Source organism: Hemiscyllium ocellatum, chromosome 2 (assembly GCF_020745735.1).
Source record: "Hemiscyllium ocellatum isolate sHemOce1 chromosome 2, sHemOce1.pat.X.cur, whole genome shotgun sequence".
NCBI lineage: Eukaryota > Metazoa > Chordata > Chondrichthyes > Orectolobiformes > Hemiscylliidae > Hemiscyllium > Hemiscyllium ocellatum.
The window spans coordinates 152,434,312-152,449,108 of record NC_083402.1 but is presented as its reverse complement, the minus strand read 5'-3'; the positions used below and the strand labels follow the sequence as shown (position 1 = coordinate 152,449,108).

The window sequence follows — 14,797 nt, the reverse complement described above, 5'->3', positions numbered from 1 at the left end:
TATCTATGCTACTGTATTTTAAAAGTTCTTCATTGGCTGAAAATGCTTTGGGGACATTCCAGGGATATTAAAAGTATGATATAAAAGCAAAAGTCTTTCTTATTTAGTCTATATTGCACAAAATAAATTTTAACAATCAAACCTCATTTTGAAATCTGTGTTCTTATTCTGAAATCACCTCATTTCATGCTTAAAACGCCAAATATTTTGTAGGCGCACATAATTTCAGTTCACAGTCTCCTATTCAAAGACTTTTGAGAACTCTGTAATGATTGAGATATATTAGCTTCTTTTAATATCTATACTATATGACTGAAACTGATTTGTAACTTCGCAGATTTAATGCAAGACTAGCTATTGAAAGTTACAAGAAATCACACTAATAGTCTGCTGTCTAGCCTTAACAATTTCCAAGCGAGTCCCAGGGGCACAGTTACTTTAGGTGCTAGAAAATTACAGTTGAACCATGAGTTGCACAACTTTTGTACACGATAGCTCAGATATATTCTTCTGAATTTTAGAACCTTTCATCATTTTCTTGAAACATTCATGCATTGTTAGAAAACCAGAAAGTTTCTTTCCATTATCTGATTAAATCAAATAGCAACAGGTCTCCATAGTTCTAGACAAACACTAATATAAATGATTGGATCAACAATCAATTAGATCGGGATTGCTTCAATTCTTGTCTTCCAGCGTTCACTCCACTGAGATTGAGGGGGCAAAATGGAAAGGAATCTAACTTCCATAGGACAGTGGGTAGACGTATTAGAATGGACAGTCGACAGTGGGTAGATGTGTTAGAATGGACAATCAACAGCCGCATGTCGGTTGTAAATGTTCACAAGTGCGGGAGAGGAAAGGACTCCAATGCTTCCCATCGCCCCGGCTAGTCATTTCTAAGGTGGTTGATCTGATTTAACACATATCGATATTTTATATTTATTTATCCAGAGTTATTATATAAACATAGGTATTTTGTTTTAATGCCTTTAGTGGTCAAAATTACTTCTTCATGGACCCACATTCACCCACTGATATTTCTCAAATCACTTGACACACAATTTCTACAATGCCCAGTTGCACCAACTCTCAACGTAAGTCCTAGCACTGTTCCTCCCTGGTATTTTTGCCTCAAAAGGAAGCAATTGAGCTCCTGCCTTTTATGTCACAAGTTTTAAACTCACAAAGGACAGAGGCTGACTAAAATTTCAGAGTAAGTACGACTCCCATCACACCTAAATGACATTATAGTGAAACGGCAATCAGAACTCAAAGCTAGAAGAGAATATTATAAAAGTTCTATTTGGAGCATATTAGGAAAAAAATGAGATCTTTGAAGCATACTCTACGAGAGCGATGTCTAACTGGTGAGATTCAGGTGTTCTCCATAGAATAGTGTTACAAGAAGCTCACGAGTGTAGAGTCTGAGACAACTTTACAATGTTGAGCCAGGACAGACAAATAGGTTCCATTGTTCACTCTTGTAACAACAGTCATATTGTTAGTGTTTCTTTCTCCCAGAGTGACAGCAAATTTCCTTTCAAATGGTCCTGAATACTTCATATATCTTTGCACATTTACATTCATTGACTTTTTCAAATCCTGTTATCTGACTTGCAAGTTTTCTGATCCTTCACCTAGACAAGATTTCAAAAGTTTCGAGTTTGTACACTGTAAACTCATGGTCATTATTTCTGAATTACCTCAAATGATTGCACATATTAACAAGTGGCAGAAAAGAGACAAACACATGCAGCAAAAATGTAAGGATAATCTGAGAATCATCAAACTTGATAAAACACAGCATCTGAACATTATTCTGTGATGGGAATACCAGCCTGTTGTCCTGTACCGTGCCATAAATGGGAACTATCCACAAGGTTCCTCCTTGTAGCCTAAAGGGCTGGAAAATGACCTCATTGATGTTAATGACTGCCGAAGACTCACTTAAAAGGCAGAGATGCATTTAATGAAGAGAGGGCCAAAGCCAAACAGCTGGATGGATCGAAAATAAGTAACTCCACTCCAAACCATTCACTTCAAACTCCACTCCAAACCATTCACTTCAAACTCCACTCCAAACCATTGACTCCAGGTCTTCTCAAGACAAAGTAAATTGTGATAGCAAGAAAGCAAAGAAAGCCAAATGCTGAACAATTATAAAATGATTTGCCTTTGCATGCTCAAATCTTTTCCTTAGTGAAACACATTAGGGGCTTGAAGAATTGTTTTAGGTCACAGCTTTTTTTTATAGCTATTATCAGCTTCAACAAGATTTTATTACTTTTCCTTAAAGATGTAAGTTAAGTATAGAGTTGGAACTTTCTCATGAAACCTCAAGGCACTTTGAAATGTTTAACATTGCAGCAAACACACACTACTTTTGAGGATCTGCACTTATATTTTGTAATATGAACCGCCTGACTTACATTGAACCTCACTGTAATATCAAGGTACCTAAACTTGCCTCATAGTTTCACAAAAGTTGGGATCTATTATCAGACTTGCGGAGGGTGGAACGCATAAGGACCTGGCAATATGTAACTATCCTGAAACTAACACTGCTGCATGGAAGCACCTTTTTCCTTCTTTGGTAACAAACTGAACTATGGACACCTTCACCCCTCCATCCATCCTCAGACCCTCCAACCATCCCACCACCTCCTGTCTGATCTCTCAACTACTGTGCCAGCCCAAGAATAGCCCAGGCTAAACACACTAAATTCTACAGGGAGGATATTTAATCTTGAGGATTTATTAAAGCCATAGTTATTGTGCTGCTTTCAACAATCTTTTTGTTTTGACGATAGAGGATAATGCGCGTCTCGGAAACTATCCATATTCTCCTTAAGTGGATTAGACAAGGTTGAATAAAACTTTAAAAACTCAAATTCTTTCATTTTGATGACTGTTGCTGCTACTTTGCTCTAATGGGCCAAATGGGCCATTAGTTTCACTGTCTGTCTCTACCTTCAGAATACCATACTTCAAATTTAAATAAGAGAAATTCAATCTCGCTAGTCAGTAACTGGTATTTTTGGAAAGTTCAATATTTAACTGTTTCTGAGCAGTGGTGGATGAACAAGAGTACTATACATATTATGAACTAGAAATGGTCATGGTGATACAAACTACAGGGCGTTCTGCTTTAACACATGTTTCATTAACGCAAATTCGCTATAACACGATTGTCAAATTGGAGCCACTCTTTCTAAAGTGTGAACTTTTAAAGCATGTATTGGTTATAATGTAACTTAGGCCACATTAGTTTAAATGATGCTGGTATTACGCGATTTTCACATAACACAGGATTGCATAAGAACAGAACTATTGTGTTATAACAGAACCAACTGTATGATTTAACTGCAAACTAGATACCCAAGTTTCCAAAACGGTGGTTAGGACAGGCACACTGATTACATTCTGCAATGCATGCGATACTCCACACTGCTAAATACTGAACAAGATCAGTGTGTGGAGGTTCAAATCTGAAATAGTGCAAGAACTTTGGGACTTGGATGCTTATTTGAGGTCCTAGTACTAAAACTGAGAAGTCTTAAATGATCCTTGTGCACTCTAATCGACAGTCTACAAAAAGTGCCACTTAAAAAGGTGAGATTACTGTAAAATATTCATGTAAATGTGAAGGTCAAAATGCAGGTGTTGTAGCTTTCTCTACAGCAATGCCAAGGAGTTATTGGTTTTACTCAGACTCAAATGCTGACAGGACAGAGAGAGGCCTCCTTTGGCGATCTACGTCTGCGCTGATCAACAAAGACCTGAATACACTAACTCCATTGTCATCTGTAGCCCATTGCCCTGGGAGTTATGGCAATGCTACTGAATATCTAATTACCGCTTTAATGTTATGATGGTTTAAAGGACAATAGGTTCCAGACTCCCACCACACTTTGGATAAAATAATTTTTCTAAACATTCATCTTAGGCTTCTATCTCCTACCTCAAATCTGCACCCCCTGTTTATTGACCCTCTTACTAATGGGTAAAGTGCCTCACCCTATCCATACCCCTCAATCTTGTACACCTCTACCAAGTCTCCTCTTGACTTCTGCTGCTTTAAGGAAACAAAATCCTCTTATATCCAATCGTTCTTGTTAATCAGACTCTCCAGCCCAGGCAGCATCCTGGTGAATCTCCTCTGCACCCTCTCTTGTGTGATCACTTCCTTCCTATAGTGTGATGCTTTACAGTATTTCGAGGCACAATCAGTGTTTTACATTATTCCAGCAGAATGTCCCTGATTGTGTATTTTATGCCTCAGCTGACAAAAACAAGTATCTCATATGCCTCTAACCACCTTATCCACCTGCCATGCTGCCTTCAGGGATCTGTGGATATGGTCACAACAATCCTCAGACTTTCAATACTTGCCAGGCTCCTACCACTCAGTACAATCCCCTGACTTGTTAGCCCTCCCTAAGTGCAACACCTCATACTTTTCCACTTTTAATTCCATTTGCCAATGTTTGCCCAGCTGTCCAGTCTGTTGATATTCACGGTTGACTTCCTCATTATTTTCCACCCGACCAATTTGTGTCATCCACAAACCTCTTGATCGTTCTAAATTAACTCTTCCTCATCATCTCTCCTCCTTTTCTGATAACACTCCCTAAACTGTTCACTTAGCTCTCTCTCAATCAGATTTCTCCAGTTTCCTCATTTCCCCTCCCCCCACCTTGTCTCAATCGATTCCCTTGAACTCAGCACCGCCCTCCTAACCTGCAATCCTCTTCCTGACCTCTCCGCCCCCACCCCACTCCGGCCTATCACCCTCACCTTGACCTCCTTCCACCTATCACATCTCCATCGCCCCTCCCCCAAGTCCCTCCTCCCTACCTTTTATCTTAGCCTGCCTGCCACCCTCTCCTCATTCCTGATGAAGGGCTCTGGCCCGAAACGTCGAATCTCCTGTTCCTTGGATGCTGCCTGACCTGCTGTGCTTTAACCAGCAGCACATTTTCAGCTGTGATCTCCAGCATCTGCAGACCTCACTTTTTACTCTCTCAATCTCCCCATTCTCTCCCAAATGTTTTTATCATTCCCGTATCCTACCTTTCAGGCCACTGCCAACAATGCAGCAGACCAAACACCAACACTGGTTCTTTGTTGAGCTGCTTGGTTATGTTTTGTAGTTCACCTCATCTGGTTTAAATTAAACCAATGGCCCCTGATCAGGTTGACTTTGGGATGAACATAGAACATAGAACAATACAGCACAGAACAGGCCCTTCGGCCCACGATGTTGTGCCGAACATCTATCCTAGATTAAGCACCTATCCAATTGCCGCTTAAAGGTCGCCAATGATTCTGACTCTACCACTCCCACGGGCAGTGCATTCCATGCCCCCACCACTCTCTGGGTAAAGAACCCACCCCTGACATCTCCCCTATACCTTCCACCCTTCACCTTAAATTTATGTCCCCTTGTAACACTCTGTTGTACCCGGGGAAAAAGTTTCTGACTGTCTACTCTATCTATTCCTCTGATCATCTTATAAACCTCTATCAAGTCACCCCTCATCCTTCGCCGTTCCAATGAGAAAAGGCCGAGAACTCTCAACCTATCCTCGTACGACCTATTCTCCATTCCAGGCAACATCCTGGTAAATCTTCTTTGCACCCTCTCCAAAGCTTCCACATCTTTCCTAAAGTGAGGCGACCAGAACTGCACACAGTACTCCAAATGTGGCCTAACCAAGGTCCTGTACAGCTGCAACATCACTTCACAACTCTTGAATTCAATCCCTCTGCTGATGACTTATTCCAGTCTGCCTGTGGCCAGTTCCGAATGGTTCATAGCCACCTCTATTCAACAGTGCCAAACAGGGCTAAACCCTTGGTCATTAAACATCATCCACTCCAGAATGCAACGGGCAATCAGATTGTGTGGGATTAGTGTAAAACACACAATGGTGAACCTGACACACATTTCACATTAAATCAGAAATCAAAGGTAATCTAAAGTCAGAATTTACTTCACTAAGTTTAGCTTATCTTACTCCAAGCATTATGGGGTAAAAAAAACATGCAAGCTTCAGTTCTAGTTCAAAAAGTTATTTAAACTGCAAACCCAAACTATAATCTAATCTGCCACAGATACCATACAACCATCAACATTAATCTTTTAAATACAGAAAGATTGTAGGCTGTATTGTAGGCCACGGCGATTGTGCATGAATGCCTGCTTCAGAAATAAATAATTCAGATTAAGACCAAGAGAAGTTTAGGAATTTGTATAATCAACTGAGATGTTTCCAATATCGATAATTATTTCCCCTCATTCTCTTTAGTTCCAGCCCAATATTCCTCTTGCCAATTAAAAAAAAGACAATAAAGCAATGACTGACACTGAGCACCGTAATTTAGAATCACATTTTCTGCCATGTCCATAAAACTGATGGTCAGTTATAAACAACAGTCATGGCATTAGCTTTCTCACATTTCAGAGACTGAAAAATTAAACATTGTATTAATTTGATATCAGTTAGTAGGAAGGTCCCTTGATATACAATAGACAAAGCAGATGAAATATAGAATTCTAAACATGCAATTTTACATTATCCTACTGTATTAATTGGACTTTTAGTTTGCAGATGACAAACTGACTTATGCTTTTACATTGCAATGACTGTTTCCTATCTAGATGGTACAGAAAACTCTTCAAAGCATCATTTTATTCTGACCATCTAGCAACTTTCGAAATAAATCCAATAAAAAAATGTTTAAGTTATTCAGTTTCTGAAATGTTAAAGTATTGACACTTTTCTTTCTCAAGCTGAACAGGAATGTCAGAGAATATCCTCCAATCAAGGAAAATTTACAATGCACACAAAGTGCAGGTAGATAATCCCTGAAATATAGCCAATGATTTTATTTGATTTACATGTGGCTGAAAAAAGTCCTTTGTTATACAGGAAATATTCAAGTGTGATTTTGGCCAATTCTTACACAAAAGTAACAATTAAATCTTGGCTCCAATAAGGAAATTGTTCCAATTAAAGTCGCCATCACTGTTGGATCATATTTTATCATAAAGACTCCAGTCTCCAGTTGCACATTTGCATGCAAGCTTAACAATTGTGCTTCGTTTATCATGAATAATTCTAAATCAGAATAGTGTTGCTTGGCATTTTGCCAAAAATAAAAAAGGGCAAAGATTGTCTTTGTACATTTAAATGTAACAAACCTGTTCTTCATAAATGTATTTATGATTTGGTTGTACCCTAGTATACATCATAAATCTTCATCTTGTTTATCAAATATTTTGTATGCTATAGAACAGCAACATCACAAACTTAAAATTCAAAAGTAAATCTACACCATGCATCTATTAAATGCTCAACATGTTCACATAGTCATGCTTACCAACAGTGTCACAGGGTTCATCTTTCTGTACACAAAAATCCTTCCTAAAAAAAGGACAAAGTCACAAAACATATTTTTGAAAAGCTATCAGAGAAAAGTATCAATAACTGCTTCAAGATTAATTTATATTCTAATCGTTACAATCTAACACACTATCAGTTACTCACCAATGTAACAGTGTTCAAGTCCTCATCAAGAAAGTTGTTGTTAACGATAAATACATTCACGGGAAAGACTATTGATCAATCAGCCTCTTAACACCTTGCTGCTATTCTCGTTATTTTCATAATCAACTTGTTTACATACCATTGCTCCACAATAGCCCTTTTTCTGCCACACTATTACACCATGGCAACATTCCATCAATAATTTTACCTACAGGAAAATGAAAAGTTCAGTCCTGAAATCTTCCGTAGATTCAGCACCAACAGACATTTAGGAGGAGTGTTCCAGATTCCCATTTATCTTTGTGTGTAAGAATTCTAAGTGGCCTAGCTCAAATTTGCCGATTACAGCAGCGAGTCCTGGAAACCCCAATTGAACAGCATAAAAATCACAGATTAGTTTTGGAAGATTAGGTAAAAAACACAATATAAGTCTGTGTATATATTTGAAGCTCAAAATAGTTATTTTGGCAAGTATTTATTTTGTCCAACAGCACAGAAGTGTAAAGCGCAGAAAGAGCTATTTTAGTTAATTATTTCTGCCAGTTCTTTCTGACAGTATTATGACATTGCTTTTACCTCAAACTTGTATCATCAATTGTTTCAAATGCTTCTCCACTTTTCCTGTAAAGTTATGTGCTGTTTTTCTCACACACTCCCCATACCAATGCATTCCACATTCTAATAACTCTTGAAGTAAAGAGATATTTCTAGACCTCCATTCCTTTGTCTCCCACACCTCACTCTTTTTGTCACAGATTCCTAAACTAGACCAAATACTCATTCATTAGCCTGTTAAAATTCTTCATAACTTTAAAACTCTTCATTTAGTTTTCTCTTAGTGTTCTCTGCTCCAGTAAAACTGGTCCTGTATTTCTCAGTCTGTCCTCAAATGTTCTATAACTGGTGCTATTCTGATGAATCTACACTGTACACACTTTGTGCTTTAATGTCCTTTCTATAAAGAGACATTCACAACTGTGCACAGCCCATTAACTGTTGTCTAAACATTGACTTCCAAAAATTTACTAACTCAACCTCAAGTTTCTTATGGCTTTATGAAGTTGAAAATAGTCTGGATCAAGTTATTCAGCTGAAATTATTTGGCCCTAGCCACAATCTCAGCTGGAATTTTGAACAGCTCCAGGAGTAGGGATGGAAGGGGAGGCCCATATAGTGCCAAGCCCGGTCAGTGATATTTTACCAATAGTAAGGGATATTGTGGGCCCCCCCGGCTACCCTTCCATTGGTAGTGATCATGGTCAGACAAGGTCTCTTCCTGCTGGTTACTTTATCATCTGGAGTGGCTGACCACAAGCACCTGGTTCAGGGAGAGGGAAGGATAGGTACATCTGTCCTGATTGGGCATCTTGTGGTTCATGGAATGCCCTTCCAGTAGCATGGGTTGCCCTTTTGAGAAGGCCTCTCCAACCACCATCCTCACAGCACCTCTCGAAATACATGTGTACTGCATTCCCTTTACCTTTCAAGTCAATCCCAGCAAAAATCTCTTAGCAACTTTGTTAGCTTCCACTCACATTTAACTGGAACCTCTGAATTAACATAGGGCAAATTAAAATATTGACCAAATTGGGCTTAACATGGCATCTAAATTTAAATTTTAAAAAGGCTTTTGCAAAAATAATACTGGACAGCAATTGTGGTGCAGAGGTAGAGTCCCTATCCTTGGACCAGGATGCCCAGGTTCAAGTCTCACCTGCTCCAGAAATAACATCCCTGAATAAGGTGATTAGTAAAAATTTTTAAAAAATTAAATGTTACTTTTTATGCTGCTGACAGGATAAAAAGATTGAAGAATTCATATCCATGAAATAATTGAAACACCTTACTGATTCAAGTAAACTGCAGAATGTTATAATCTAATAATTAACCTAAGTAACTGAAAGACAAAATTCAAAGAAAAAGTAGAAACATTCTTTCAGTTATAACAATTAATGACAAAGTTTTTCTGTGAATTGTAACCAAGTTCACAACAACGATTGATAATGGAGAACATGGAAGGGAGGAGAGTGAGGATATTCTGTAGGGGTTAAAGAGCGAATCTATCCAGTTTCTTAACTCAGACATTTGAGGCACCATTGAATACAGCACAACCTGGTGCAAAAGAAACAGAGGACAGAATTTACAGGAAAATTACAGAGAGATGCAGAAGTTGTAAGTTGGTGATAGTGGGAGAATCCAGTTATTCTGACATAGATTGCATTGGAGTAGTGAAAAGGACAGAGATAGAGAAGTGTTTCTGAATCTTCAAGAGAAACACTTGATCATGATCAGTATGTTTCCAACACATCAGGCATAATGCTGGAACTGCTTCTAGGAGATGAGATGCAACAAATGTTAGTTGGGAAACATTTAATGAACAGTGATCACAATATTGAATTGTTTAGGCTAGCTATGAAGGACAAGGAGCAATCTAGACAGAAATATCAAATTGGAGGAGTGCCAATTTCAAAGAGATTCAAAGAAATTTCATGTGTTTGTCCCACAAAAACGTAGAGTGAGAGATTGACAAACATGACTCTATGGAAATAGTGAATAGTCTTTCAGGGGGGAGTTGTTCAACCCCGTTGAAAAACATTCTCACAAAGAGCAAAAAGCTGGGCATTCAAAACCAGAACTCACTGAATAATAAACAGAGAGACAGTTGAATTAAGAGATAAAACATTGTGTACGGCAGGGATCATATTGATAACATAGCGAGAACCTAGTTGAATATAAAAGTGCAGAAAAGAAATAAGTAAGGCAAAGAAAGTGGATACGGTTCATAGCGAACATAAAAGGGAATCCAAAAGTCTTCTTTAAGCATATAAACAGTAAAATTAGAGCTAATGAGGGACCACAAAGAATATCTATGCATGGAGGCAGACCCATTGCAGAGACACTAAACTTTGCATCTACCTTTATGAAGAAAAATCATGTTGCCAAAGTCATCCTGAGAGGGGAGGTTGGTGTCTTGGATAAAAATTAATTTAAATAAAGAGATATTAGAAAGGCTGGCTCAAATAAGAGTTGATAAGCTGCCACCACTGGATAGGATAGATCTGAAGATGCTGAGAGAAAGCAGATGAAAATTGTGAAAGTATTGCTATCATCTTCTAATAATCCATGAAGTAAAATTTAACAGCACAGCTGGACTCAAAACTCTTGAAACATGTATATTCATGCATTTTTCTCAACGCATATTTAGGTGGCTGGATATGAGGCATCTCTGAAGTCACGTATTGGTAATCAGTTACTACCTAAAAGGAGGTACACATAGGCTTCAGATTGGGAAAATACTCATCGATATAGAAATGGCTGCAACAACCAATGAGATAGCTTTCCTGATGCTGCCTTGGAGACCCACAAATTCATCACATCCCGGTTTTAAAACCAAGTCCACAGCACCCACCCCCTCCTTATGGAGGCTGCCATGGTTTCATAGTTACAAGCCCTGTAGTTACAATAGCATCTGTATCCCTCCTATCATCCTTAACAGGGTACATATTTGGAATTAGACTGTGAGGGAACTGCCTCTAAGAATATCAATGCCAGTTTGATTCCTGGAAAATGCAGGATCAAGACAGCCCTAACATCAGATCTGAAGCCTGTGGTAAAATCCTGTCTGATTTCTTCAGTTCCTCCTCCACATTTTGTCCTTAACTACTGACGCTATCCCTCTCCCAGGTGACTGAGATTAAATGGATTGTTTGCAACCTTGATGTTCTACATCGCATTAAGGTGAGCCCACCCACATGTTTCATCACTAATCCGCCTACTTCCACCACAATAACAATACCTGACTTCACCTTGATCAAGCCCATGACATTCTTATTCATATCTATGTTACTTTTAAATTTGATAGTCCACCATACCTCACACTGATCTCCCATATATCTCCAGCATAAACCGGAAGTCATTCAAAATTCGATTGATGAGGTCCTTCCTCATGCCAAGTCCCATATTATTCCCATGCTTGACCTCCTGGTCAAACAACAAGTTGATTTTAAAATTATCATGGATTTTAAATGATTTTAATCCTTCACCTCATGCCTATCCATTCCTCTAACCTCCTTCAGCCCAACAACTGCTGAGACCTCTGCACTTTACTTATTCTGGCCACTTGAGTATCTCTGATTTTAATTGCTCAAACATTGGCAACTGCCCCTTCAGTTGTCTCAGACCAAAGATCCACAACTCCCTTTCTAAACCACTCCCCTCTGCAGCTTTTTTTATATGATGCACCAGAACAATGTTGACCATTCTTTTCATCATCATCTTACATGGCTTAATGTTTAATTAAGTTTTCTCACACTCCTGTGAGATACCTAGTCATGTTTGACTACTTTAAAGACACTGTATAAACATTTTGCCACAATTAGGCTTTCACTTGTTTTTGAACAATTTTAAGAGGATGTCTTTCGAGGTGATCTATTCAAAAGTTACACAAAGCGCCAAGTTAACACTAAAGTAGCTGCTGTTCTCACCTTGTTATCAGGATGGCTGCATCAACAGCGGGTAAATCTTCCCTCCAACTGGGAGATATATCACTATGGAAATAATTCTTCCTTCCAAATTCTTCATGTTGCCATTTGCAAAAACTTTCCAGCATCTTTTCCCCATGGTGGCCTATATAAAGGTCTTCCTACAAGGTAATTAAAATGATTAATTCTAATCGCATGTCTTAAATGAGATCTTTAGTATTTGAGGTAATTAAGTGGAACATTTATCTTTAGTGCTGCAATAAATCCATTTTGATTAAGACAGGATACTCCTATAATGTTTGAATCAGTCTGCTCCACTTCACACTCTAATTAGCATTCCACTGATAAAAACTTTCACAACCAAATCTGCTAAACACAAGCGATGAAATCTGTACCTATTGCAATTTTTTTTTAAAAATCCATACCCCAAAACATTCAATCCTTCCCATGTCATCCTCCTCATGAAATGCACATTCTATTCCTTTCACGTCATTCCTGATCCTATCCCTACCATGTCCTGTCCTAATCAGTACTTCCCAGGTAGTCACATCCACCATATCACCAAATACCCCCATTCTGTCCTACACTAAACTACCATCCTTGCCCCAGTAATAGCTATGTCTATATCACTGGTATTAAATTCTCAGAGCTCACACACTATGCATTGGCCTGTTAGATGGCTGGACATTATGAGCATAAGACCATAAGCAATAGAAATAGGAACAGACCATTCCGCCCTGAAGTCTGCTCTGCCATTCAATAGGATCATGGCTGATTCAACATTCCTTACATCCACTATCCTGCATTTTCACCGTAACTCTTGATTTCCCTCATAATCAAGAATCTCAAGAATCAATTATACTCAAGGACTTTGCCCCAGTCTGTGACAAGGAGTTCCAAAGACTCTCAACCGTCGGAGAGGAAATTCCTCCTCATCTCACTTTTAAAATGGTACCTCTTTATTCTGAGACTGTGTCCCCTGGTCCGAAACTAGTCCCACCTGCCTGCTCCTGCCCCATATCCCTCCAAACCTTTTTTATTCACGTATATGTCCAAATGTCTTTTAAATATTGTAATATGTTTCAATGAGATCACTCCTCACTCTTCTCAACCCCCCTGAGTAGAGTCCCAACATGTGTAAGCTTTGTTTATAAAACAATCCCTCCCCATCCCAGGGATCATCCTTCTCTCAACTGCCTCCAATGAAAAGATATCTTTCCTTAAATCAGGGACCAAAACTGATCACAGTACTCTAGATGTGATCTCCCCAGCACCATGTATAGTTGTAGTAAGACTTCCCATCTCTTATACTCCCTTTTTGAAATAGAGGCCAACATTCCAAAAGACTCGAATTCCCTGCTGCTCCTGTGTGCTAGCTTTCTGTGTTTTGTGTGGAAGTGCCCCCAAGCCTCTTTCTGCAGTTATTTCATTTTTCTTTCCAAAATGAATAATTTCACATTTTCCCACATATAAACTCCATATGCCAGCTTTTTGCCCATTGACATAACGTATCTATATCTCCCTGTAACCTGTTTGTATCTCTCTTGCAACTTGCCTTTCCACCTATTTTTGTGCTGCCTGCAAATTTGGCGACAGTACATTCACTTCCTTTCTCTAATCATTAATGTATATTGTGAGCAGTTGTGGTCCCAGCACGGAGGGTTTCTAATGCCTTCCTCCTAATGGGGAGCTGCACACACTGTGCACAAGGAAAAAAATTCATCATAAAGAAATTGCTGCAGCAAACACTGAGTGAGAACCAGCCAACATGAAATCTTGTTCCAAGATTAAAATACAACATGGAAATAGGCAGTATCATGACTATTCATAGAATCCCCACAATGTGGAAGCAGACCATTCAGTCCATCAAATCTACACCAACCCTCTGAACAGCATCTCACCCAACCCATCCCACTAACCTCTTTCTGTAAGCCTGCATTTCCCATAGCCAATCCACCTAGCCTGAACATATCCCTAGAGACTGTGGGCAATTTAGCACGACCTGTGTGAGGAAACCCACACAGATACAGGAGAACGTGCAGACTCCACATTGACAGTCATCCAAGGGTGGAGTCAAACCCAGGTCCCTGGCGCTGTGAGGCAGCAGTGCTCGCCACTGAGTCACCCTGCCGCCCTGTTCAGTGACAGCACAGATTCTTAATGTAGTTATTTCTATATATAAAATAAGTTTGCACTTCAACACTTAAATATTATTAAGGAAATTCTAAACCACTTCCAAGTGCAATCCACTATATTCAGAGGCAAAAACTAAAGTTTAGCATTATTGAATGAACAGTGAAGTATTTAACAGAATGCCCCTGGAGCTCACCTTCCACCCTACCAACCTTCGCATAAACCAAATCATCCGCCAACATTTCCGTCACCTCCAAACAGACCCCACCACCAGGGATATATTTCCCTCCCCACCCTTTTCCGCCTTTCACAAAGACCATTCCCTCCGTGACTACCTGGTCAGGTCCACACTCCCCTACAACCCACCCTCCGTTCTGGCACCTTCCCCTGCCACCATAGGAATTGCAAAACCTGCACCCACACCTCCTCCCTCACCTCCATCCAAGGCCCTAAAGGAGCCTTCCACATCCATCAAAGTTTTACCTGCACATCCACCAATATCATTTATTGTATCCGTTACTCCCAATGAGGTCTCCTCTACATTGGGTAGACTGGACGCCTCCTAGCAGAGCGCTTTAGGGAACATCTCTGGGACACCTGCACCAATCAACTCCACTGCCCCGTGGC

The 14,797-nt window shown here is 39.4% G+C and overlaps 1 protein-coding gene across 3 annotated transcripts in view; it reads right to left on the bottom strand.

Moving 5' to 3' along the window:
* The window catches only part of LOC132829666 (A disintegrin and metalloproteinase with thrombospondin motifs 19-like), a 520,482-nt gene that overhangs the window by 466,063 nt on the left and 39,622 nt on the right, over window positions 1–14,797 (bottom strand). For all 3 annotated transcript variants that reach the window (XM_060847015.1, XM_060847030.1, XM_060847023.1), the window contains exons 6-7: window positions 12,041–12,198; window positions 7,390–7,433 (exon numbers count right to left, since the gene is read on the bottom strand). In XM_060847015.1, coding sequence (XP_060702998.1) covers window positions 7,390–7,433; window positions 12,041–12,198 — 202 coding nt within the window. The remainder of the gene's footprint in view (window positions 1–7,389; window positions 7,434–12,040; window positions 12,199–14,797) is intronic.